Source organism: Chinchilla lanigera, unplaced genomic scaffold, assembly GCF_000276665.1.
Source record: "Chinchilla lanigera isolate Chin_1 unplaced genomic scaffold, ChiLan1.0 scaffold00018, whole genome shotgun sequence".
Classification (NCBI taxonomy): Eukaryota; Metazoa; Chordata; class Mammalia; order Rodentia; family Chinchillidae; genus Chinchilla; species Chinchilla lanigera.
The window spans coordinates 28,693,311-28,720,280 of NW_004955419.1; the positions used below are offsets into that span (position 1 = coordinate 28,693,311).

Here is a 26,970-nt window from a genome sequence, read left to right on the forward strand (position 1 = left end):
TACAAGCTCGGAAGGATACAAGCCTATTCACACACACTGGAAGAGAGAAGCCTTAAATGCACATACCCAGAACAAGGGAAAGAAGGTAAGAACCACAGGAGGGAACAAATGCTACGAGGGCTCAGAACAGGGACAGGCCAGGCTGACCCTCCAAAGCGTATGTGCTGCATGTTACTGAGTTGGAGAAAAAAATGAGAGTCACAATTCCATGCCAGTTTAGTGAAAATTAAGCTCTTGACATATTTAATTAGTAATCGCTAAGGCAGGTCTTTCATAAATAGATACAAAAGATGAATCAACATATCCAAAGCCATGTAGTTTTAAGGCTAATTCCTTGTTAGGTAAACTTAATCAGGGCACCTCCTGTGAGCCAGGCGACACAAAAGCATAAAATACGGTTCTTGCTACTGGTGGCTCATTCTATAAAGATGCAAAGAGGTCAAGCAGAGGAAAGTTTGTGCCACTGCCACATTTTCCTCTGTTCTTTGGTGAAGACATCTCAGGCTGCTGTCATTCATCTGAATTCCAGAGAACATAGCCTTTTCCTGGAGAAACTCCTTTCTTCAGTGCTTCGGGCCAGTTTTGAGTATGGAAGTAAGTGGACAGGACATCAAACACTTAGAAGGAAAACAGAAAACAAAATGACCACTAGGAAAGAGAGCAAGTAAATGCCCACTGAGAAACAGGTTGTGAAATATTACACTGCATCATGTATGGTCTGGGTGTTGAGAGGACAGAAGCAATGACACAGCTCTGCCTGCTCACGAGGACCTCAGCCTACACTGGGAGAGACAGGCTTGTGAATGCACAACCCTGCAATCCAAAGGACCAGTATCACGGGAACACAAGGGAGGGGCCCTGATGGCCTAGCAGGAGACGGAAGCCAGCTAGGATGCTCCTGAACTGAGTGCTGACCAACAAACAGGAGTGCACTGGTCAACTGGGTAGAAGAGGAGGGATTCTAGGCAAAAGGGACAATTACTAACACAGATGAGGACCAGGAAGAAAACGAGGAATGCCAATTGTGGCCAGAATATACGTCACAAAGTGCATGCAATACAATCCAGGCATGTTAGTCACACGACACTAATTTAAGGGACATTTATACCTGAACACAATTAAAGCAAGCTGGGCATGGGCCATGTGAGCTGTACCTTGATTGATGGCCAATATCTCTGAATGATAATTTTTCCCATTTTGGCGCCTGACCATGTATTCCTGAATTGGCAAACGGGCTGTCTTGACAGAGTGTTCCTGGGCCTTCTGAAATGTCACTTTCTGTAAATCAGAGTTAAATACATTCATTATAAAAGTTGTACATGGATCTGTATTCTCATGGTAATAAGCGAAGCAAGTTACAAGAATCCCCATTTATTTCTATGCCAGTTTTCATATGTAATCACAAAGAACAAACATACTAAGAATAAGTAGCCTATGGAAGACAGGAAGAAAACGCACATAATGAACAGGAGTTATCCTCAGTAAGAAAGGACATGTGGCAACACCACTTTTTGGGCAACATTTATCCACAAACTTTCATACTCTAACATTTATAAAAAGAAAATGAGCAAAAGAGGCACAGCCACAGTTAAAACTCGCATCAAGAAGTCAAAGCAGACTAGCCAATCACAGAACAGTCCTGGCGCTAACTTAGTAAGACCAATTCTGGACATCTGATGTTTCAGGCTCATAACCAATTGGGATAGGCAGGTTAAAGAAAAGGTATTCAAGAATGGCACAAACAGGCACTAAGGTGGTATTATGCTTTGTATCTAGATGTCTCACTAAAGCCTCATGCACTCACAGGTTGAGCTTTTAGGAACTGGCTGAATCTAGGGTGTATGATACTAGGTTTAAGGGTGTGTGTTATTAAATCAGTCCACTGATTAGAAGTAGCACAGTCCTGGGTGTGGTTGGCACGACCCAAAAGGTTTGTAGTCTGTGGGATAAAAGGGAGATAAGCTCCCTTCTCCTGCTGCTGCTTTGCTGCCTTCTCCTTGCCATGAACTGTTTCTCCTCTGTGATGCCCTTCTGCCAGGCTACTGTAGAAGCCAGTGGTCTATAGGCTGAAACCTCTAAAACTGAGCTGAAATAAACCTTTCCTCCTTTAACTTGTGTGTCAGGTACTCTGTCTCAGTGAGAGAAAAGTAACTAAGACAGGTGTGAAAAATGACAGCCCAGCCAAAAGGAAAAAAACTGCAAAAAGGAGTCAGAAAACCTCAAAGTGGAGCTATCTCAAGCCCTTACAGGCTACTGTACAGAAACATGACTCTGCATAAATGTCCGAGTCATGAACTGAAATTTAAATTGCACTTACTACCTTGTAAGATGTGCAGGAAAGATGATCTTTAACATTTTAAGATTCAAGAAAAAGGTTTAGGTCTTTGGGTAATTAACAAAGGGGTTTAGAGAGGCCTCAACACTGTTACCTGTTTCACTTCAACCACCATCCAGTGTTTGTCTCTGCTCTCTCCCAAATGGTCATCTGATCTCTTAATGGACAACCATTTTGACAAGGCGTTTGTGCGTGCTCTGATGACCCATTCCAAACTGACAGTACCAACTGTAGGGAATTCTTTTTAATATTGAGCCAAGATGTTTTCTCCGAGACTGCCATGAATTCATCTAGTTTTATAATCCCAGGGCCACAGCAAGAAGCAAAATGCCCCTCCCATAATTACGGATGCCATCCACATACATGCAGGCAGTTTGCATACCCCTACAGATGCTCTTGTCTGCAGACTGACAGTATTAGTTCTGTCAGCTCTTCTGTATGACTTAATTTTGAGTCACTTCATCATCACCTCTTCTGAACTTGTTCTTTCATTTATGGACTGTCACTACCGGGCCACCAGAGCATGATCTAACCAAAAACAATAGTGTGAAAGAGGGCAAGCACCTTCTCTGTCATGAAACAGAATCTCAAGAATTCCAAAAATGTTTTAAGAAGATACAATTCAGATGGAGTAAGGGCATGGCTACTAAAAACGATTACAACGAAGAGTAATTCTCCTTTCACAGACAACCTATGATATGTTTATTTTAAAGAAAGTCACTGCTTTACAATCACTTTGATTTATGTAGTACAGAACTGAAAGTTAGCCGAAAATATGGAAGCTGTCTAAGAGTTTACAGTATCAGCTTCTGTTCTCTGCACGTTAAAGATAAAAATAGCTCTCCTTGAAGAAATACTGTTCTTAGTGTACTTTTGTAAAAAAGTCAAAATCCCCAGCTAAAAGCTTTAAACATCTGATTGCTTGCCTGCTTGCTTGCCTCCTCCCTTCCTTGTTTTTTGGTTTTTTCTTTTGGTTTTTTGAGACAGGGTCTTGCTAGATAGTGCAGGCTGGCCTTGAATTCAGGGCGATCCTCCTGCCTCAGCCTCCTAAGTGCTGGGATTACAGGTGTGTGCCACCATGCTTCGCTTGCTTATGCTTACTCCCCACTTTTCAGTTTAAAATTGGCCCAGAGATAAAAGAGGACCGGATGTTAAAACTGCACAGACACAGTTCCTGTGTTGCTCACTGACCCTCTGAACTTTACTGTCTCAAAATAGAGAGGCTGATTTCTTCTGCAGGAAAATGGTGACAAACCACAGTGTAACCCGCCTGGCTCTGCAACAAAGCTGTCTCCCCTTTCCAACTTTTTATTTTGAAATATTTCAAACCTAAGAAAAGCTGAAAGAATAATACAATCAATACTCCTATCACCTACATTCACCTGCTAACATTTTATCAAACTTACTTTTCTGTGTACATAAAAGCATGATTTCCCAAACCATCTGAAAGCTACAGACATCACAACACTTCATCACAACATACTTCTGCATGAATGTAAGAACAAAGACATTCTTGTACTTTACTGCAATACCCTTTTCACTCCTAAGAAACTCATCAATAGTTCCACAAGATTGATTAATTAAGGTAATACAGGATCTATATTAAAATGTCCCCAAACTGGGTTGAGGATATAGCTCAGCAGCACAGAGCCTGCCTGGCCAGGGCAAAGTTGAGTTCGATTTCTGACATCAAAATAAATAAATAAATAAAATTAAATCAAATCTCCCCAAACTACCCCCCAAATATCTTTTATAAAGCCTTCTTTCCAACCCAGAATCCAATCAAGGCTCACATACTGCATATGACTAATTATTTATGTATTAATTTATTGAGACTGGGTCTCATTATGTTGACTAGGCTGGCTTTAAGCATGACCTCAAGCAATCCTCTTGCCTCAGCTTCCCTAGCAGCTTGGACTGCTGGTGGGTACCACTGTGACTGGCAGTATTAAACAGCTTCTTTTCTGTTTTAGTTCTCATTCCATTAACTTTTTTTCCAATTTTTAATTTATTTTGTCTTTTTGAGACAGGGTCTCACTCTGCAGTTCAGGCTGGCTTTGAGCTCACCTTGTATCCCAGGCTGGTCTCAAACTCACAACAATCCTCCTGCCTCAGCCTCCCGAGTACTGGGATTACAGGAGTACTGGGATTATAGGCGTGCACTACCACGCCTGGCCCATCATTCCATTAACTTTTAAAAGTGCAGTCCAGTTGTCTTGCAAAATGTCTCCCGTTTTGGACCTGCCTGTTTCCTCATGGTTATATTCAGCTTAAAGATTTTTATTTTTAAAATGTGAGTCTGTCTCATCAGGAAGCACTGTGTCACTATCAGTGATGTTTGATCAAGTCTGGATAAGATCATAACCACTAGATTGCTTCACTGTAATGGTACATATATTATCTTTATAATCTATGAGGTGTGTCTTGGTTACTTCTCTCTCACTTGCTGAGACAAAATACCTGACACCAAAATTAAGGAAGGAAAGGTTTATTTACCTCAGTTTGTGGAGGTTTCAGCCCGTAATCGGCTGGCTCCAAGGCAGGGTGGCACACAGCATAGGAGCAACAGTTCAAGGTGGCAGAAGTCAGCAAAAGCAACAAGAGCAAAAGGGTAGGGGAACAAACCTCTTTTCCTCCCTTACCCTGGTGAGTGTAGCACTCACACCATCTGGGTGCCCTCTTCTTGTGTTGGCTCAGGATGTTTACAAAGTGAGGACTTTGGCCCTCAGCTGAGTTAGTGAACTAACTTCTCAAGTTGACACAATGTATCAACCATTACAAGGTGGTATTATGTAACTGGCTGGTTCCTTCACAACTTTTTAATCAATTGGTTTTATCAGTGATTGTACAGGGAATGGCAAATACGATGATTTTCTAATTCCATTATATTTCCTCATTTATTAGCTGGCATTCTGTAAGAAACCCCTCTGTCCATTTTTTACATTATTGCTGTGAAGTCATGGAATGCTACTGTTTTAAAAATAAATGCAATTAAGCTACAGTCTGTGCTAAATGTATGTTTCATATATATGCTTTCCTGCATGTGAGTATATAGAATACACTCACATATATGAAAAACATTTATGTAAAACAGACCTACAAACACATCGCTTGTGGGATCATAGGACCCCTCAAGAAAGATCCATAAAGAAAGAACAGTGGTGCCTTGGGGGAAAGAGAAAGAGGGAAAGGTGAGAGACTTATTTCTCACTACGTTCCTTTCTGTACGTTAACTATTATATCATTATTCAACTTAATACCTATGCAGTATATGTAAATTGGTATAGATAAATAAAATTATCTCTGCAAATATTTGTATAATAGGAATACATTTTAAAATTTCAGTGAAGCCAGGTGTGGTGGTACACACCTGTAATTTTAGCATAGAGGAGGCTGAGGCAGGGTTGCAATGCATTCAAGGTCAGCCTGGACTTAGGGCCTACAGAGCTTAGGGCCAGCCTAAACTACAAAGCAAGATCCTATCTCAAAAAACAAAACAAAATAAAAACAAAACAAAATATTAATAATAAATAAAAAATTTTAAAAATTAAAAAAAAAAATTTCAGTGAAACCTGAATTATACCAGCAAAACTCTTACTCAATCAGAGAAATTTGGATAGTCTTATTGAGTTTGAAGGTTTTCTCTTTGTTTGTTTTTTGAGACAGGGTCTCGCTACGCAGTTTAGGCTGGCCTTGAACTCACTGCAATCCTCCTGCCTAGGTCTCCTGAGTGCTGGGATGACAGGTGTGCACTACAACACCTAGCTGAGTTTGAAATTTTGGAATAAGACTTATGTTAGCAGAGAAGTCAGCCTGAGAAGGACTAAACTATTCTCTCATTGAGAAACTCTGGTAAAAATGCTGAGTCAGTGCTTACTTGCAGAAATCAGAGTTATCCTTGTAGAACTGAAGAGAGAAAGAAGCCAAGCATGGACAGTATCGTAACTTTAGCTCCTGTTAGGCTCAGTTCTGCTGACAATGCTGATGAGGAAATCAACTGCACAGAGGGGGTGCTCACGGAGGAAGTCAGGCTCTCTGTTTCTGCTCCCACTGAGCTCCTACGCCCTTTGGGTAAGACTATGACAGGGTAAGAGCCTCTAAAAGTGAGCACTACTTTCCTTTCTCCCTTCCTTCCTACTCTTTTTTTTGGCTTTTTTGTTGTTGTTGTTGTTTTTTTTTTTTTGGTACCGGCAATTGAACTCAGGACCTTGTGCTTGCCTGACTGGCACTTAGGCCACTGAGCTATATTCCCGGCCCTTTTTGGCTTTTTGAGAGAATCTTACCGTGTAGCTGAGGCTGGCCTTGAATTCACTATGTAGTCCAGGCTGGTCTCGAGCCTGAGGTAATCCTCCCATCTCAGTTTCCCAAGTGCTAGGATTACAGGTGTGTGCCACAACACCCAGCAGAAGAAAGACTTCTCTGGCCAGGAACTGAACCTGGGCTACAGCAGTGAGAGTTACAAATCCTAACCACTAGATCACCAGGGTCCTAGCTTACTTGTTGGGGCCAAAAGATATTCTTACCTTCTGAATGCTTTCATCCACAAGTCCACCAAGGACATAAACTTTGTTTAGATCCACATCTTCAAGAGCTAATGAAAAAAATGAAGCCCCTAAGATCAAATCTGTTTTATAATTTCTAAATCCAAAGAAAGCAAAAGGAAAGAAATATTAACAATAAAAGTTGAAACTTAATGAATAAAAAACAAGAGACAACAGATTTCCTAAAAGTTTATTCTCTGAAAGATCAAAAACAGACTAACTGTTGGCATATCTAATCAAGAATAGAAAGCAGTGAGCCCAAATCAGAAAGGAAACGAAATTAAAACTACTGGAAAATGTGAAATACTTAGAAGAGAATACTACAATCAACTCAATACTAATAAATTAGAAAATAACATGAAATAGATGATTTTGTTGGAAAATATACACACATATTTATATATTTAACATTGATCACAAAAGGGCCAACGGGGGAAGCTGACCAGGGAAACTGCACTGCAAAGTAGCATATAAGGTCCACGTAAGCCTGACAACCCTCAATCCGTGCAGCGGTATGCACGCGGCAGGACACAGGCAAGCACGCAGCGAAGTGTCTGCCTGAAGGAGGTGTGCGGTTCGCATTCAGCCTCTCACTTTCTTCTGACACTCCCTGGGTGGCTTTAACAAATTCTGCCACACGGAATAATGAAACAAAGGCCAGGAACAAAGTGCTACACAACATACACAGCAAAGCACCTACCGTGTTCTGAGTCAGGAGTAAGATACACAAGGGTTTCCAGAGGAAACAAACTAAAGCAGTCTTCTTCCGTTATGTCTAGCTAGAAAATGCAGAGAATCCAATGTAATAAGAAGGAGGTCAGAACATAGTCCACAATCTAACAAGCAGTTACTGTGCATTTAGTTATCGTCAGCCTGGCTCTAGGTTACAAAGTCTAGGTTACAATGTCTGCTGGTTTCTTCTCAGAAAATGCTTGGCTGGGAAGGGAGAAACAGAAAGCCAGAGACATTCAAACCCATACATGAGACAAGCAGTGAAGGGGGCTCTTGCAGAGGTAGAGGAAGGGTGCCGCAGGACCACAGATGAGAAAGCAACAACACCAAGATAACCCAAGGGAATGCTGGAGCTGGCTTTCTGGAAAGCGCCGGGACTGACACATACAAAAGGAAATTCAAAGTGGAGGGAATTTTTTTTTTTTGCCTAAGAAGAAACAGAAAGATAGGGAATCAAGGGAACCATACGGCCCTGGAAGTGAGTCTGCTTGGCTTCCATACAGAAATCATGAAATAAGTACAGAGAAGTAAAGTTGGAACTAGCTGCACTATAGCAGCCTGTGAAGGCAGTAACTGCAACACAGGGGGTCGTGTAGCACTGCACAGAGCGCCGTTCATACTCATGGGCTGCGTGGGCTCCCCAGGGAAGGAAGGCCACAACGCTCAGTCCCATCTACACACACAAGGGCATTTTCAGTGACATTTCTCGGAAACTGAACTGAATCCTTACCAGGCAACAGCTGAAAAGTACCTTAATAGCATACTTGCTACAACCCACATTCAGTCTATACTACTTCTAAAAGCATTCCTTCTTTTCCTTCAAAAGTTATGTTTCTTAATTCTGCTTTACTAAGAACAAGAAAGGAGTCATGGCATTTTCCAAAAACACTACTGGAGGGCATAGGTTAGCACAAACTATACAGGTTACAAAATACAGCCCTAGATACTGGAAATATTAGTTCAACAATGCTGTGAAAGAATGACAAAAAAATTTAATGTAAGAACTAATGAGAGGCTCTGAGTTTTTAGACTGCAACAGTGAAAAGATAAAATTCAGGCATATACAGATTACAGTCATCCCTCAGTGTTCATGGGAGACTCACCTCTGGACCTCCTGTGATACCAAAACCCATGTATGCTCAAGTCCCTTATACAGAATGGTACAGTTTTTGCATTTAAGCCACAAATACTCTCCTGTATGTTTTAAACCATCTCTACGATAGACAACTATAGTATCTAATACAATGTGAATGCTGTGTTGTTTGGGGAATAATGAATGACAAGAAAAAGTCTGTATATGTTCAGTACAGATGCAGCTTTTTCCCCAAATACTTTTTAAAAATATGGTTAAAATCTGTGGATGTGGAACCCATAGATTGAGAGGGCAAGCTATACATAAAAATTTAAAAATTTTTAAAAAAAATTACCATTACCCACAGCTACTTTTTAAATAATTCAAATAACACGCAAAAAGATCCTTACCAGGTAACTAGAAAACCCATCATTCATCCTCAAACATTCTTCATAGAGAGGACTATCAGTTGTGAATCCAGTGAGGCAGATCCAAAAAGGTCTGTCAGCTTTTTTGTTTGAACCATACAACCTTCGGATCTGCCCAGCCAGTCTACTCATTTCCTTCAAAGAAATAGGACAATTCAGGGTGGAAACATACCAGCTCGCTCTAAATTCACTATTAACAAATAGTCACACAGTAAGGTTACTGGATGCTAGTCTAGAAAAGCTCATGAATTAGGATGGCCCTTCTTGCTCCAGGAATGAGCAAATGTATGTGTTGCACCCTATGACATTACACTTTATAGATGACAGGTGAGACAGTGGTGCCAGCTCAGAAATAATGAGTTAGTGGAAGCACGGAGAATTTTGCTTTTGCTGACCTTGCTGTGCACATTTCATATGACACATGAAATGGTTATTTTACATTTTCTCTAAAATCTTTCTGTGTAGTTCCTACTACTTGTTATTAAAGAGGTGAGACCTACTCTGTTTCCAACCTGGACTGGTTCACCCCACCTTGGGCAACCAAGAAATCGCTATATTGCCACCAAAGTTCGTGGCGATGCTGACTGGCCTAATGCACTGCAGCCCAGAACTCGGGCTAAAGTGATCCTCCTGCTTCAGCCCCTGAGTAGCTGGGACCACAGGCACAGGCCAGAGGCCAGATTACTGTATCGCACTTGCATACTCCATCAACTATGTCTGTCACCTTCACCCTAACTTCAAGAGAGGCCATAGGATTGAAGTTTTAACTTTCCACCCTGATTCTAAGGAGGCCATTTCTCAATCTAGCCTGATTTGTTCAGTAGAGAAAAAAAGGCTCTAGGTGTGCTTTAATCAGATTTCTAAATTAATACACACAACAGAGAATTCCCATTCATCTTTTCAGAAAGCCATTAATTCAAGGATCCATGTAAGAACTTCCCTGTATAAATCCAAGTAAGAACTAGGAAAAAATTTTCCTAGTTTCTCTGAAAAACATGTAAATACCAGCACATAAAACGGGGTAATCTGAAAATAAAGAGATGTGTTTACAAGTACACGCACTGAGGTGTAAGACCTAATATTGAATAAAAATATTATGTGCTGCTTTGACTTCTGGTGAAGCTCGGAGGATCTCAAATAGCTTAACTCAAATTCCTTCCCAACTTTGACCCTGCAAATGAGATAAGGTTCCTAACTTAAATAATAAAAAAATTAAATCAAGGGGATGATACCTAGTTCCTGGTTACAAGCCAGTCTTATCCTCCTATGGGAAACAGGGGTACTTCATCCTTTTGACACTACAAAGCCCACACCCCACTGTCCCTGGACGTCCATTCTGTTCTCAAGTACAATCCCTACATGGCTTCGGATAGTATCCAGCATCTTCCTCCTCTGGAACATTAAGTCTGTGAGGCTAATAAGCTGCTGTCAATTTCATCTGACTAGACTCTGTTGGCACACGTACAGTCATACCCAGAAGCCGAGGGTAGAAATCCTTCTTTCACCAATGGGATGGATAGAAAATGATTAAAACGTAAGATCTTTCACTGGGTAATCTCCCCACAGTGCACTAGCAGGCAAATGTTCTCTTCCCAGCAGAAGACCTAATATTTATTTGCGGTCTGAAGAATTGAACCTGAAAGGTTCCATCCAGACCAGGGAAACCATGGACAGAGAAGCAAAGGTGGCAGGCTCAAAACAGAAGCCAAACTAAACCAAAGGACATAAAAGTATGTTCTCTTTTAGATTCTTCCCAACAGCCATCTTAGAACTTAGCAGCCCCATGTAGAAAACCAAATATATCTACTAGGTAACAAAAGAGTCACAGAAGCCAGTGGTAGTCATACTCTGCATGAAGGCTGTAGCCTCTGGCCTTCCACAGAGGAAGGGGAGTTCCAGGCTTAGTGGGTATTTTACCTTCTTTGACATGTGGTGGGTCATACTCAAATCGATACACAGTCTTGGTCCTGTGCGTCTTGCCTTCAGAAGTTTCTCTTTGGTTAAGGCTCTCAGAAAACGTTTGCTATGCTGGGTGCAGATGCCTATAGCAGAAATATCAAAAAGGGAGTGGTAAAACAGAAGGATACTCTGTAAGAAACAAATCTCTTTTATTTTTACATATATAGAATCTTTAGATTCCTATAAGGTATTTACTCATTAGGTTTATGTACTGCAAAGTGGTGAAAAGTATTGACCCTAGAGCACAAAGCTAGGTCTCGTCAGTTATTTTTTGTGGTACTGGGGATTGAACCCAGGGCCTTGTGCATGCTAGGTAAGTGTTCTACCAGTGGGCTATATCCCCAGCCCTTTTTTATTTTGAGAACAGTCTAAGTTTCCCTTGTGATCCCCCTGCTCCAGCCTCCCATGCCTGGGATTACAGGCATGTGTTACCCCATCCAGCTATACTTCAGTTTAAATCCAAGTTTGGTATGTTCATTTGTTAACTGAATTACCTTACTGAAATTTCTCTAAGCCTCGGTCTCATCCACAAGATAGGGACAACAAAGCACTGAATGATTTATCATGCCTTCTACCTGAGTTTATAAATACTTATGTCTTCTAAACAACTTATTTTTAAAAGCAACTTTAAATTTTGCTCTTTGATTCCCAACAAATCCGATAAATGGTCTCACTTCCCTGATGTTTGTTTTACTTAGAACAATTTCCCTACTGTCCTAGAAATATGAAGACATTAGTTTGCAAAAAAAAAAAAAAGCAAAAGAAGGGCAAGGTTACACTGGCAATCTCATTTATTGTTACCTGGATTTTCTGCATGACTGGCTTTTCTTCTTTCTTTTTCTTGCTTTCTTTTGCTCTTCTTTGCTGCAACTATCTTTTCCCAGTGTCTCTGTTTTCTTTGGACATTTCTCTTATGTTATCCAAAAAACAAAATTGTTTGAGAACTTCATGAGCACCAAAAAAGGAAAATGAACATTAGAAACAATTACTTCATTATTTAATTTATACATATAGTAGCAGAGGAAAAAACAGATTTTCATGTTGAAAACAAACCCTGACTGGAGTAAACAGAGCCCTGGAAAAGACGTGTGATCTCTGCCAGGTCACAGAAAATTCACTGGGGTCAGAATCTAACGTATGGATTCCCTGACTCTTCTGAGGTACATGAAAATTCCCGCTGAACTTTATTTTTCCTATGAATCAAATAGGGGCTGGGGATTTAGCTCAGCGGCACAGCGCCTGCCTGGCAAGCACAAGGTTGTGAGTTTGATTCCTGGTACTGGAAAAAAACAAAAACAAAAACAAAACAAAACAAAAAAACAAAAACAAAACAAAACAAAAAAACAAAAACAAAAACAAAACAAAACAAAAAAACCTATGAATCAAATAAAACTGAAGTCTTAAACCAGTTAGTGAAAAATTAATTCACCACTTAGAATACAGAAAACTAAAGCGTGGTGTCTTTTTATTATTCCTATCTACCCTCAGAACAGGGGTCTCTGGATCATTCCAGCACTGACAGCCCACTGCACTCACCGAGCACCATGGTGCACTGCCTATGGGAGGGGCCTCTCTCTCTCGGCACTCACAGTCCACATCGATCTGTAGAAGCCAGAAGCTTTCAGAGAATCCATCTGCATCTGCGTCCACTACGTGGCCTTCCTGTCCCGGCAGCACTGGTGACTCTGTTCTCTGGGCACTACCCTCTAATTTCCAGTCCATGCAATCAGTCCTCTGTCCTTTCAACGAGATAGGAAAAAGGCACAAATATGTGAGACACTACATAGCTAATTCTCTGTATCCATAAAACAGTGCTATTCTTTTACTGATGGAGAAGTTATAATATACTGAACACATTTGTTGAATTGAGAAAAGCATGTGTCTTCTAGACAGCTAATTCAGCACATAAACAGTGTGGCAGTAAGGAAACCAAACATGCTTCTTAGAGGGCAAGCACAAGTTCCAGCACCCCCAATCAATGATAGCTGCTGTTCTGGTGACACAGGTAGTGAAAATATCTTTGAAAATGCACTCTACGATTGTATTTTAAACAGTTTATTTTCAAATTTAGCAAATGTTTATTGGACATCTGTTATATATAAGAACTATGCTAAAAGTATCCTACAAAGATGAAAAACATGGTAGAAAACATACAGTAGAGTGGCACAAAACCAAACAGGAGCTCTTCCAAGTTTCATATAAAAATTTACCTCCTCTGCTGAGGATGCACCTCAGGCTCTGGGGTCAATCCCCAGCATTCCTCCCCCATCATTTTTTAAAACAATATATCCTGAGTATTGTCCAAAGAAACATAGTTGCTGGTGAGAATGTTTATATCCCTCAAAAGTAAAGTTTGAAAAATATGAACTACTATGACAGCATACTTAATGAATGATGCCATAATTTCAGTGATGTTCAAACTCCCTAAGAAAAAATACGTTGGCAATGCATGGGTCGGAGACCAAGAGTGGGACAACCACTGCTTATGGCTGGTCCTCAGAGTTCAGCCACAATACCACCATTTTAGAAAAAACAAACAAAAAAAAAGTATCTTTTTCGCCAGGTATAGTGGCACATGCCTGTAACCCCAGCACTCAGGGGGCTGAGGTAGGAGAAGTGTTGCGAGTTCAAGCCCAGCCTGGGCTACAAAGTGAGCTCAAGGCCAGCCTGAACTGCATAGCAAGACCCTGTCTCAAAAGGACAAAAAAAAAAACAAAAAAAAAACCAAAAAAACAAAACCTCAGAATAAAATGTATGGTTCATGTATATGGTAAAAAGACCTACTTCACAATGAAAAGCACTGATCTTCATTCCTATTCCTTTCACCTCTACTGGCAGTCCACTAACTGGTTATTCTTAGTTCCAGTAACTGACTTCTGAGCCTGAAATCATATGCTTACACCTTGTGTCTTTATCCATCAGCTTTAAATTTACCAGCTCCCATCAAAACATGAGACTTCAAATCACGTAAATCAATTTGCTAATATTTTTAATCCTTTATTAGCTTTTTAAAAGCCTCAACCAGTCTTTTTTTAAAAAATTAGCTATCTTGATCTTTCAATTTCATTTGAGATGTGATTTGCATAGAGCAAAATACCAAGATTTTAAGGGTAACCCTAACCCTAGCAAAGGGTACAAATATACCAGCTCAATGAGTTCTGACAAGTGCATAGAGCTTATGTTACCCATCAAATATAGAACATCTCCATCACTCCAGAAGGTTCCACTCCAGTCTCCACTTTCCAAATCAAGCCCCATTCCATTTCCACTGCATGCCAAAGGTAACCACTATTCTTTCCTATAACATTGATTAGCTGTGCCTATTACAAAGCTTCCTATCAGCGAACTCAAACTTTGTGTAGTCCATAGAACCTGACTCTTTCCCCAACAGATTTCTGAGTTTTACACATGGCATTACAGGTTACCAGTAGTTTATTCCTTTTTATTGCTGAGTAGTATTGCATTGTATGAATATGCCACAATTTTCCTGTTGATAGACATTTGAGACTCTTCCAGCTTGAGAATAAATAAAGAATGAATAAATAAAGAATGAATAAAGCTGCTATGAATTTTTACATGTAAGTGTTTTTGTAGGTAAGTTTTCACATCTTTTGGCTGAGTACACCACAGTAGAACTGCCAGCTCATGGGACAGGTGTGTATTTCATTCATAAGAAAGTGCCATCAACTTCCCAAAGTGCTGCACATTTTATACTGCCATCAGCCAGCAATGCATGCCAGCTCCAGACGCTCCACAGCAACACTGCGATTTGGTACTGTCAGGGTTTTTAACCTTGTGGTGTTTTAATGTGCAGTTTCTTGACAATTTATTGGCCACTTTTTATCTGTCCAAATCTTCTGCTCATTTGTAAATTACTTTTAATTACTGAATTGTAGTAGTGTACAAATCTTCTGGACTTCAGACCTTTTGCAGAGCTCTCTTTCTCTCAGGCTTCATCTACTCTCTGTTTTTGCCCATTGATTGTTCACATCTCAGGCCAGAGAGGGGAACTGGAGAGCTGGAGGGGGGAGCCATGGTCCCACAAGCATACCCCTCAGCTACCCTGAATTTATGTTACTTTTTTGGTACTGGGAATCAAGCTTAGGACCTCTGCTTGCCAGGCAGGCACTGCGCCACTGAGCTATATCCCTGACCATCCTGAATTTAATACTAGCACATCTTCCTCTTCCCTGAAAGAGCAGTTAAAACCTCCCCTTTCCTGCACCTTGTTAATTAATGGCCTGTTTGTTTTTCTAAATAAATGCTTTCACCACTTTTTCTTTCTCCCTCGAATCCAATCCTCCCTGTCTATCCTTGCTCTCATAATTCAAACCTCTCTCCACCCCACAAAGCTGCGGCTCCACTCAAGCCTCAGGAACATCTCTCAGCACTACTGCCACGGGACCCTCAGTTAGGGAACCTCATCTGTGCACACGTGAGAACACATCCCTGTAATGAGTTCCTGATTTCACAGCCTTCAGGTTTCCTTCTGAGGGTGGCTTCGGTCCATCAAATCTGGGCCTTAATATTGTGTGTAAGTGTGTCTGTATCTGTAACTATAGAGACTCATGACTTGCCTATCTATTTCCTTAACATTGGAAATTTTAAATTTCATTCAGTCAATTTATTCATTTTTTTCTTTTATTGTTACTAACATCTATGTCCTCTAAGAAATCTTGGCCTACCCCAAAGACACAGATATCCTTTGTATTCTTCTAGAGTAATTAGAGCTGCAATTTTATTTTTTGGTCTACACTCCATCTGAAAGTTATTTTTTATGCCCCACGTAATTTGTAGGAAGGACAGCCTTTTTTCAGCTAAATTGTTCTTTTAACATATTTTTTGCTGAATTTGTCTCTTTCATCTAAGTTGTCTGATTGATTACCTGGAGACAAGACCTGACTATGTAGTTTAGGCTGGCCTTGAATTTGCAGTGATCCTCCTGCCTCAGTCTCCAGAGTGTTTGGATTACAAACATGCGCCACCATGCCCACCTAAGTTGTCATATTCATTGACAAAGCTATTCACAAATATCATCCTTTTAATATCTATAGGATCTAAAGTGATATTCCTGTCTTCATTCCTAACATTTATGTTATGTGTCTCCTTTAAATTTTTCTTCAATTTTTCTAGTTAGGAGCTTATCAATTTTATTAATCTTTTCAAAGAATCAACTACTACTGTTGTTTTCACTGATTGTTTCACTTTCATTCATTTCTACTCTTTACCACTGCTTTTCTTGCACTTTAAGGTAGAAGCTAAGATCAGTGGCTTCAATTTTTCTTCTTTTTAAACATAAGCAGTTGAAATTATCGAGTTTTTTCTAAACACTGTTTTAGCTGCATATCAAATTTTGGTATTTTTGTGTAGTGAGCTATTACATGAAACAAGTTACCCTAAAACTCAGTAGTTTAAAAAACGTTAAACATTGACTCTCACAGTTTCTGCCAGTCAGGGGCTCGCTCAGCCAGCTTGTTCTGGGTTGCTCACTTCAGATGTATCAGCCAGGACCTGACTGATCCTGGAGAATCTGCTTCCCAGATATCACAGTCAGGTGGGCTGGCAGGAGCCCTTGCCCTACCACACGGACCTTTCCACAGGGTTGTTGCAGCGCCCCGACGGAGGCCGGCTTTCCCCAAAGCAAGTGATCTAGGAGAAAGCAAGGCAAAAGCCACAATGACCTCACCCTGGAGAGTCACACACTGTCATTTCTTCAATGTCTTACTATTACAAAAGCCAGCTCCATCCACTGCAGGAGGTAACTACACAAGGGCACGAATAACAGGATACAAGCAGCACGAGAGGCCATGTTATGGGGCTGGCTACTTTTTTTCTCAGTATCACTCACACGAACATTTCAAATCTCCCTGTATTTCTTCCACACGTGGTTATTTGGGAATATGCAGTACTACAGAGTTTCCAAATAAGAGATTTCCCAGTTATCTGTAACTGGTTCTAATATACTACATTACAGTCACAGACTATGTACTTCAATCTTCTCAAATTCATTAAGGCTTATTTTACAAACCAGCATGTACTTTATCTTAATGAATGTTCCAGGTGAGTTTAAGTCTACATCTTACAATTTGTTACATCTATTATTAGTGCTCTTTCTCTTTTCCTGCCTTCCTTTGAATTAACGAAGTGTCTTTAAGCATTTGATTTTTCCCTCTACTGGCTTTTAAGCCATGTTGCTTTTAGTTATCTTACTGGTTACTCTAAGGATTGTAATATGCATCTTCATCTTATCACAGTATACCTTGTTTTTGTTTTTTGAGACAAGGTCTCACTATGTCATTCGGGCTGGCCTTGAACTTACTATGTAGCTGAGGCTGGCCTCAAACCCCTAGTGATCCTCCTGCCTCAGCTTCCTAGTGCTGGGATTACAGGTGTGTACTACCCTTCCCACTCTGCCACTGTATACCTTGAATTACTTTGTTTAAACTAGGAACCTTAGATTAGTATATTTCCATTTTCAGTCCTTTCTCCTTTTTTTTTTTTTTTTGACACAGGGTCTCAATACATTAGGACAGGCTGGCCTTGAACTCACCATGTAGCCCAGGCTGCCCTCAAACTCACAGTGATCCTTCTGCCTCAGCCTCCCAAGTGCTGGGATTACAAGTGTGTACCACCACACCCAGCCCTTTCTTCTATTTTGTCATATAATTTACTTCCATTTGTTATAAATCTTTTGTTTTAAACAAACTGTTTAATAAAACATTTGTCTTTTAAAGAAACAAGAAGCTGGGCATGGTGGCCCATGCCTATAATTCCAGCACTCGGGAGGCTGAGTCAGGAGATCACAAGTTCAAGGCCAGTATGAGCTACACAGTGAGACCCTACTTCAAAAAACCAAGACTACCCCCAAAAAAACACTTGAAGAAAAAAACCATCTATATATCCACATATTTTTCATTTCTAGTACTCTTATCTTTCGTGTAGATCAGTGTTTCTATCTGGTAAGATTTTCCTTTAGCGTCAAGAATGTCCTTTAGCATTTCTTGCAGTGCAGGTCTGCTTATGATGAATTCCCTCAATTTCTGTTTAGTTGAAAATGCCTTTATTTTTTCCTTGCTTTTGAGGGATATTTCAATAATTACTAGGTTGAAGGGGTTTCTCTTTCAACTCTTTAAAATCTCATTGTCTTCTTAAATTGCTTCCATTAAGGAATTACCATTCCTATGATTATTCCCTTGTGTGTAATGTCTTTTTTAATATTACATTTTGTTCTGGCAAGTAAAAAAGTGGCAGAACAGCTTGATTCTTAAGCCTTAATTTTAGGTTTTGCTAGTGACATAGTGATTGAAGTATGGCAAAGCTGGCTGGGGAAGCAAGCATGACCTGTTAATTAGAAAAATCTCAACACACACACACAGAACAGTTCCCAAGGCTTTCATTCTCCAGAGAACCTGAGCAGGTTTTCAATAGCATAGCCTAGACCTGACCCCAGCCTGAGATGTGGGATCCCAGCACCACCTCTCAGGACCCACAGCAGAAGTTCTCACAGGTTTCCTGGAGATTTGGACTGTGTAAGAGGACACAGATGCTAAGAACTTGCCACCATGGCTTTCCTCACCACAGCTCACCCTGCTTTCTCCAGGGTGTTCTTTTATCTTGCATTTTCCTCTTTTACTCAGCCCAAGTTTGCTCTGCAGACCCAGTGTCTCTTTCACTCTATTACTTTTTTCAAATAAACTTTGCCTCTTTTTGCTCATTTCTTTCAAATCTTTGCTCAAGACAAGAATCTAGAATCTAACTCCAGAAGGAGAGGCCAGCAACCCAGAACCCGAACTGGTGAGCCACTTTCAGAAGGAGCTACCACAAAACATTTTTGCATAGCCAAGAGATTCTGATAATACTAGGGGAGGTCTTAGACAGCCTTTACTTTAGGGCTAGTAGCCCTATTCCCAAAATACATATAGTTTTTCTGGCTTCTCTTCTATTTCTTGTTTGACAACCATATATATATTTCAGGCTGGCCTTGAATTCACTACATAGCCAGCCCAGGGTAGTCTCAAACTTGTGGCAATCCTCCTGCCTCAGCCTCCCAAGTGCTGGGATTACAGACATGTACCACTATATACCATATCTGGCTATAGTTACACTTTTTGACTCGTCAATGTTAGGCCTTTGTCAGCCAGAGTGGTTGCCCATGTCCATTGTCGCAGCTACCTGAAAGGCTAAGGTAGGAACTCCGGGTAACACAGCAAAATCCTGTATCAAAACAAAACAAAAACACCTTTATCTTTCCCTCTCTGTTTCCTTTTACTTTTCTAACTCTGGTAAACTGAACCTGCAGTTTAACAAGGTCAAGTAGATTTTACATATTCTGCCATCATAATTAAGTTCTTTGTGCTCCGTCTAACCCTTTGGTGTTTCTAAAATTTGAAACCAATACACTGCACTTATATTATTATAATTCCATAAATATCATTCCTACAATATAAGCAAGGCTTACTGACACTCAATAAATACCTGCTGAATTAATGAACCCTCCAGCCTCATGGGGTGAGGGAGAGAAGGCTTCACACCTTTTCTAGCCCAAGACTCGAGTAATGAGCACACACACCACCAGACCAGCCTTTGCTTGTGTAATTCTCTCATTCTACGCTGTGGTCCACGAAAGTTGGCTCCCCTCCTCCGGCACATTGAGGACGAAGGCCCGAGACCCTCAGACCCCAGGCCCAAGAGCACGTGGGTCCTGCTTGGCCCGCAGGCTTCGCATGCTAGAAGCAGAAAAGAGAAGCAGCGAGAAGCTAGGTACCCTGGCCACACGACCTTACCACTGCCTCCCCGGCGTCCACCTGGCTCACGAGCTCGCCGGCGGTACCCAGCCGATCCCCGAGAGCAGCCCCGCCACACTTACACCTCCCCAGCTCCGCTAGGGCTGCGAGTACAACTGATCCCGCCCCAAATCCCACTTCCGGTTTCTGACTCCGCGTCGAGGGGCATCCAGGGAATTGTAGTTTTCAATCTGGCCGACGGGTAGGCGGGGCTGTAACCAGCACCGCCCCTTCCGCTGGTGCCCCGCCTCTGGTCCGAAGGTTTTCCTGGCTTCTCCGAGCCTCAGTTTTCCCGTCTGTTAGTTGATGATTCCAGTCCCTACCCCTTACTGACCTGATGGGGCGCCTGTAGGTTGATCATGCTGTTTGTTTTCTGTCACGGGCTGGACTCGGGTGAAACCAAGTTTTGAACTACTCATGATCTCTCAGCCTGGGGACCTTGCATACCTCTTGCTTTCCTAACAATACATAGGGTTCACCTCCTTTCTGCTACTTGTCTATCCGGGCCTACAAAAGACATATAAGCTGTCTAATCTCTGGTTACTCTTCCTGCTTCATCTCCCTTCACGAATCAACAGAGAAACTGAGGTTCAGAGACGTGAATTTGTTTGCCTACGCAAAACCACAGGTGTGGTAAGGCCTCTCAGCCACTCTTCTCTCCACTCCTGCAATCCCAGAAGTCTCACTCTTTCTGAGAGACTTTTCCACCAGTGAGCCTGAAACAGATCTTGGTCCTGAAACAACAGACTTGTTGGATACCTCTGGGGCCCAGTTTCCCCTCTTGGCTCTTCTCTGCACCACTCCTCCCAACCCAGGCTTCAACTCGGTTTACAAATGCTACCATGAACATTTCTCTCTAAAACCCAGCTCTGTCAGCTCTTCTCTGCTCAGACGCTGGTCCTGGCCCTTCACTAGCTGCTGAAATACCTCAGTTCGGCTGGTAAAGGGGCTCAAATGACCGTCTGTGACCCACACGTGACTCACACCACAGCTGCCCCTGAACCTCAACCTGAGCCATGCTAAGTGCCCCAGCCCTACACTCTTGTGTCCCTTCACCTCTGAGGGAGTGTGTGGCTGCTCTCCAGGGGAATGAAAAGGCCTCTGACTGGGTCTTGCTATTTCTCCCACCTCCACATTTGTTTGCCAGGTAATTGTGTCTCCCCTACGCCACATCTGTCAGTAGCGTTCTGGTGTGCATGGGCGTAAAATCTAACTGCCTTCCCAAAGCCTTGCACCTCCTGGTTCCTGCCCCTCCAGCCTCATCTCCTGTCCTCCCTCCAACTTGCCATGATATGTTTGCACTGGTTTCGAAATGCTTCAGACACACCAAGGGCTTTTCACAGATTGTTCCTGCTCATGTTTTCTGTAGCTGGCTCTGATCCTTTTGGCCTCAGCTCTAACACTCCCTCTGGTGAAATGGCTTTGCTGGCTACCCTAGGTAAGACTGGCTCATCCCATCTCTGTCTTAGCATCTTTGTTTTTAAAAATCACCTCTCAGTCAGTAATGTGTTTTTTTCCCTGTCTTTCTGTTTTGTTTTGTTTTTTGTTTTTCTTCCGGTATCTGGAATCAAACTCACGACCTTGCGCTTGCCACGTAGGCGCTTTGCCTCTGAGCTAAATCCCCAGCCCCCTTCCTTGTCTTTCCTACTAAGCTCCAAGAGGAGACTGTGTCTGCCCTGTGCATGGCTGTATTTCCAGTGCCACTGCAGAGTAAATATTTGACCAAATAAATAATTTTTCTTCTTTCTGCACATATCCAAATCCTAACTACCAAATCTAAGGCTTGACACATGATATTCAATAAATATTTCCTGCTGTACTGTTCCTAATTAATGCCACCAACTATAGGAAGCCACTTCTGATTACTCTTTTGCTTCTCACCACTCAAATGACTTTTCTCTGCTTAAAGGGCTCACAACACCTTTCTCATTAGTGGCCCTTAGCACACTGTCCTATGTTGTTATTCTATCTGTCTATGTCATGTATAGACAACCTGTACTGGGAATTCTTGAAAATAGGATTTCCACCCAATTATTTACACTCATAATCCTGCATCAGGCATCACCTGGCATGGCGGTACCATAAATGTTTGTTGAAAAAGTTAAATCAGCCTATGCAATGGTGGGTGGAAAGGGAAAGAATGGGAGTAAGTGTCCAGTAGTTTCTTAGTTATTAAACATTGACTCTTGCATTGTGGGGTAGGCAGCCTCATCCAGCCTTTCAGTATAAGGGGACTATGTGTCTCAAACTGCCAAAAGGGGTGGCTTGCTTTCCACTTCTCCACAAGAAATGAGGGGTTCCAACCACTTCTGGGACCTAGTCTTCCACAAGGCAACTGCAGAGAAAAAGACAAGCTCCATACATTAGGAAGCCAAGAAAGGCAATGGACTTGAGGAGAGGGAAAAAAATGAACAATTGAAGTTTCCGCCTTCTCCCTGCCTTCTATGATTGTTTCTCAGAAAATACTGAATGTACATTTGACAGCAACCCCTAGGACGGTAGTCACGTTAAAAAATGTATTCATGCCATCTAAAGAAGGCATCTGACATGTTGTGATCTCTAAGTAAGTGGATAATATTTCCTCTGACAGATGAGGAAACCGAAGCCCAGAGAAGTGTCTATAACACAGGCCACAGCCAGGAGTCCAGCCCTGATTGAGTGAAGCTCTGAGCTCCTTCTCTAAATTTCTGAATACATAGATTGCGTTAACATAAAGAAATTAGTTCTTTAGAGCTTTCTGCTGTCCAAAATTTCAAGTCCTGTTAAATATCATACATTAAAAAAAATTTCGTGTCCAATTATCCCATTTTTGATAGGAAATCACTTCAAATGTGTGTTCCAAAGCCTCACTTAACTTTTATTTGAAGTATTCTGTGGAAAGAGGCAGTCCTCTAAGAACTTAAATCTTTTCCTGGCACAAGTACTGATTAACCAACTAGTTACAAGTTCACGAGTAACTAGTAAAAGGTAATGGATGGAATATCATTTTCCCTCTTTCATTCTGACTGGAAAGAGCTTAGGTACATAATTTAACACCTTTATCCCTGATCCTACTTTTGCTAGGGGAAGGGGAAGAATTAGAAAGTCTTACCAGAGAAGAGCTAGCACTGAGGTCAGGAGTACCAGAGGAAGAAAAGGACCCCTCAGTGACCCCTAGTAATCCAAGGGTAGCCACTAAAGCACCTTTGGCCTAGACAGAGAAGCAATGGCAAAGGCATCCCCAGAGAGTCCTGATATGACTTTCCCTGCTGTCTGAGAACAAGATGTAGAGAAGAGTTTCAGACCAGGAAAGGCACCCATAAAAGCTGAAGGCTATTACTACCATTTATTGGGAGTTTACTAAATTAGTACTTCCTGGGTTTATGTGCTATCAACTGGGCAATGTCAGCATCCCTATTTGTAGAAGAGAAAAACAAAACCCTGAGAAGTTAAATACCTTGTCCGTGGTTGACTAGGAATAACTAGATCAGCTGAGATTACAGAAAAGCTATGGAATGTATTTTTTTTGCTTTAATATTCTTAAAAAGGTACATATAGTTCAGGGCTTTAGTGTTTGCCTTTTACATATTTAAAACAGAAATAGGGTTCAAGATTCTGGAGTGCAATTTCCAGTAAAGCCACAGTGGCCTTGCATCTAAGGAACTTATTGCCACCTAGTGGCAACCTATGCTTGCTGCAGTGAGGCGGCCAAGACTCCCAGGCCTCCAGGTGCTGGGGCTGCAACCCAAAACTGGGGAAGGGGGAATCTATAAAACAGCACATGTATTTACCCCTGTACACAAAGGTAATTGGTAAGTGTGCTACGGGAAACCAAGACTTTGCAAGTGAGCTCCACCTTCCTCCCTCATTCCTGCCTTCTTGGGACAAAATCTGTGGCTTCCTCTTGCATGCATACCTGTGGGTGTGCTCCTTTTGTGGTGCACACTTCACTGATGCTCAAGTACTAATCTGTACCCAAAGTGCCTGTGTGAATCCTGATCAGGGGTTCCTGTTATTTGCCTGTAATTCCTGAGCTCCTGGTATAGGCCTAGTACAAAGGAAGCATCTAGTAAATGTTAAGCAAATCTAAGTGAATGTTTTCCACCCGAATTTATCATTACTCTGTATGAGTCAGGCCAAGACTAAGCAGCAGTTTATTTGAATACTCTATTTAGTAAACATCTGATGGGGGTGAGTGGGGACTGGACAGGGCTTCTTAGGGAAGCGTTCAGGGTAGGAAGACCCTGTTTACAGGGCAGTGGATGCCCGGAACTTCTGGGTCAAACAGAACACAGCAGCTGTGAGGGCCGTGCACTGACGGGCCAAGAGTTTCACACTCAGGTCATGGTAGCCTCTCTCGCAGGTCAATCTTGCAGCCTCTACAAACTGGTGGTAGGAGTACACCACATCCCTCAGGTTCCCAGCTGCTTCCCTGTGCCGGGCAGAGCAGCGGCTGCAGTCCGTGAACTGGAAGCACAGGCCAGCCAGCTGGACCAGGTGCTGGAAGGTGTCACGCACGGCACCCTGCATTTCCTCGGGGGACTGGTCCATTCTGATCACATGCTGACAGCTTGAGAGGAGCTTCTGTGAGCCCATGCAGAGGTGGCTCCGGCTTTCCAAAAAGTGCCAGGTGCACTTCTCTGGGGGATGTTTGTGCCCACCCCCCCAGGAAGTTTCTAGAATGTCTTGGAGCTCTAGTAAGCTCTCTAGGAGTTGGATGAAGCCCTCAGGGGTGCCAGCGGGGATGGCTTTCAGCTGTCTCAGTGCTCTGGAGCAGTACTCTGGCCAGATGTGGCTTTTCCTTGACAGGGATGTGGTGCTGCAGCTGTGGGTCTGGGCAGCCATCCAGGGTAGAACAAGCCGGGTCCCTGCAGAGGGTGGTGAGGTGAGCGGGGGAGGGGGATAAGCTTCTGGGTTCCTGTCCTCTTCCTCTGTCTCAGGCTGCAGGCCACGGAAGCAGGTGGCATAGGAGAACTGGCAGCTGCACTGGTCCATCCCAAGCAGGGGGGCCACCACCTCGTTCAACCCCACAAAACCCAAAGACATGGCCCTCCTGAGATGGGCAGAAACTTCAGGGTGGCTTTCTGGGGCAAAGCACAGAAAAGACTTCTCAGTAGAGAGGGAAATGCTAGAACTGTCATCTTTGCTTTCTGACAGTGAGCAATGGTTTGAAGCTTCCAAGTCGGGCTCCTCTTGACACAATGGTGGCTTTGGCAGAGAAGGACTAAAATAGACCTGCTGAAGAGTGTCTGTAGAGTTTGTATCTTCCCCTATGACATGGTTAAGTGGCTCTGCCTTGACCACCCCTGGAGGGAAGTCAGATGGAATGGTCTGCTCCCCAAGTAAGAAACTGGGGTCTAGATCCAACTCTGTCAGTAGTTTTTGATCCTGGGTCTGGCAGGCTTGGACAGGGGCTTCTTCTTGGGGGTTCTTGGGGGGATATGGTGGGGTCTGCTCAGTCCCTGTTCCAGGAGCCTGCAAGGAGAGGGAGCTAGTTATTTCCTGAGCTGGAGTACTAACATCAGGAGCCTGTGGAACATTTGATACATCACCCTCAGAGTCCCCTGAATCCTTCCGAGATTCTTCCTGAAATAAGTTGGGACCATGTTTGTTTGGGACTTCGTTGTCACTTTCCAAAGATAGTTGTCCTTGTTGCTCCTCCTCTGTAGGGATAGAGGCCTTCTCTCCTGAACTTATTTCACATTTATCACTTCTAGGCCCATTTCCAGGGGACAACAAAGTCTCTGTGTATTGGGGGCCGGTTTCCTGTGTATGATTTGTAAAAAAAGATCCCAATTCCACTTCCAATTGGATGTCTCCCAGCTCTAGTGTGTCTCCTTGAGAGACATTATGTGACTCTGGGTTGTCTGGGTTAGGATCAGCATTGGAGAGAGGGAAGTTGCTGTCACTAAGATCTACGGTGAGTTCTTTGGGGGCAGTGACATCTGATTCTTGAAGTGGACATATGATTTGGAAAGGTTTTGTCTGAGTAGTCTCTGGACCAGAAGAAGCTACGTTGGGGCAGTGAAGGCTGCTTGCTAAGGGATTATCAGCAGTGGTGGCCAAATGGGGAGCCTCAGAATTCTCTTTATTGTTGGGATCAATCCGGAGACGAATGGCAGAGATAGAAGACACCCGAGAATCGGTGACCGACTTGGTTTCCATGGTCTCAGGCTCCATCTCCATGACCCTGGAGGCTGGATTTTTGTTCTGAGTCTCCCTCAGGGGAGCCAGCAGCCCCAGAGCCTTGGTCTCCAGGAGGCCTGGCTCACCTTGCATGTCCTGCAGGGAGGACACAGTTGGAGAGGCTGCACCGATGCTGAGGTAGGGGTCCCTGTCATAGTAGCACACATCATCCACACTCTCCAGGGAGGCTGATGGCACCAAGGGAAAGGAGACCTGAGAGGTATAGTCAGTCTGCAGGAAGGACCTTCTTTTCCGAAGGGTCCTGGCGTACTTCTTCACCCCTCCTCTTCTGCTCGGCTCTCTTCCGTGGGGCCCAGGATACAGACTATCCTTGGGGCTATAAGCGCTGGCCTGACTCTGCCAGTCTGTGGCACTGGGTTTTGTGGCAGAAGTGGGTCTAGGCCCTGGAAAGCAGGAAAAGAAAAAGTATATAAGGAGAAGAAAAACAAAGAGGTCTGCAGAGACTGAGCTCAGAACTTGAATCTGTCTGGGTTCAAATCCTAGCTGGACTGTGTAACCTTGGGAAGGTTAAATTTTGATCTCCCCAATTTCCTCATTGGTAAGATAAGAATAATAATTTTGATAGTTTTTGATTTTTGGTTGCTCAAGATCTATTTCACTGTCTTTTGATCACACAAAATTTGTTCCAGATTTCCTTTTAGGGGATTACATCTCCCCAGTGGCTGTTGGCTTGAATAATAATAATCATAATAATAATTATGATTATGATTATTATTTTTGTTGCTATTATTTATTTTTTGGTAGGGCTGGGGATCAAACCCAGGATCTTATGCATACTAGACAAGAACTCTACTGAGCTACAGCCCCAATCCATGGAATTATTAATAAAGGTGACCTGTGACACCAGTCAAGTGATCAGATCTATGACCCAGCCGGTCAGCTGCAAATTCCCTAGGGTTTCAAACTGGAATATGTGGATTAAAAATGAAGAATA

The 26,970-nt window shown here is 42.5% G+C and overlaps 2 protein-coding genes across 12 annotated transcripts in view; both read right to left on the reverse strand.

Moving 5' to 3' along the window:
* Window positions 1-198: 198 nt before the first annotated feature.
* Window positions 199-26,696, reverse strand: Trmt10b (tRNA methyltransferase 10 homolog B (S. cerevisiae)). Of its 7 annotated transcripts, none has more exons than XM_005382871.1 (9): window positions 26,686-26,696; window positions 12,604-12,806; window positions 11,869-11,977; window positions 11,026-11,150; window positions 9,091-9,243; window positions 7,577-7,655; window positions 6,859-6,926; window positions 1,155-1,278; window positions 199-617 (listed from the first exon to the last, which is right to left on the reverse strand). In XM_005382871.1, the coding sequence occupies exons 2-9, from the start codon at window positions 12,787-12,789 to the stop codon at window positions 511-513; spliced, it is 951 nt and encodes a 316-aa protein (XP_005382928.1). In that variant the 5' UTR covers window positions 12,790-12,806; window positions 26,686-26,696; the 3' UTR covers window positions 199-510. The 7 variants fall into 7 exon arrangements, with proteins under 7 accessions (XP_005382928.1, XP_013368635.1, XP_005382927.1 ...); XM_013513181.1 differs by having other exon boundaries at window positions 12,604-12,801; window positions 26,686-26,690; XM_005382870.2 differs by lacking the exon at window positions 26,686-26,696 and adding an exon at window positions 19,851-19,959 and having other exon boundaries at window positions 12,604-12,801.
* The window catches only part of Frmpd1 (FERM and PDZ domain containing 1), a 171,210-nt gene continuing 168,206 nt past the window's right edge, over window positions 23,967-26,970 (reverse strand). For all 5 annotated transcript variants that reach the window (XM_005382864.2, XM_005382863.2, XM_005382865.2 and 2 more), the window contains one exon: window positions 23,967-26,419. In XM_005382864.2, the coding sequence (XP_005382921.1) occupies window positions 24,078-26,419 (2,342 nt within the window). In that variant the 3' untranslated portion in view covers window positions 23,967-24,077. The remainder of the gene's footprint in view (window positions 26,420-26,970) is intronic.

Excerpts from the sequence above, each read along its gene's own strand:
- Trmt10b (XM_005382871.1), bottom strand. The coding sequence starts at position 12,789 with ATGGACTGGAAATTAGAGGGTAGTGCCCAGAGAACAGAGTCACCAGTG. Across the intron at positions 1,279-6,858 it reads TGGATGAAAGCATTCAGAAG|AAAGTGACATTTCAGAAGGC; the intron begins GTAAGAATATCT and ends TCTGATTTACAG. Across the intron at positions 618-1,154 it reads GATATTGGCCATCAATCAAG|TGTTTGATGTCCTGTCCACT; the intron begins GTACAGCTCACA and ends TTTCCTTCTAAG.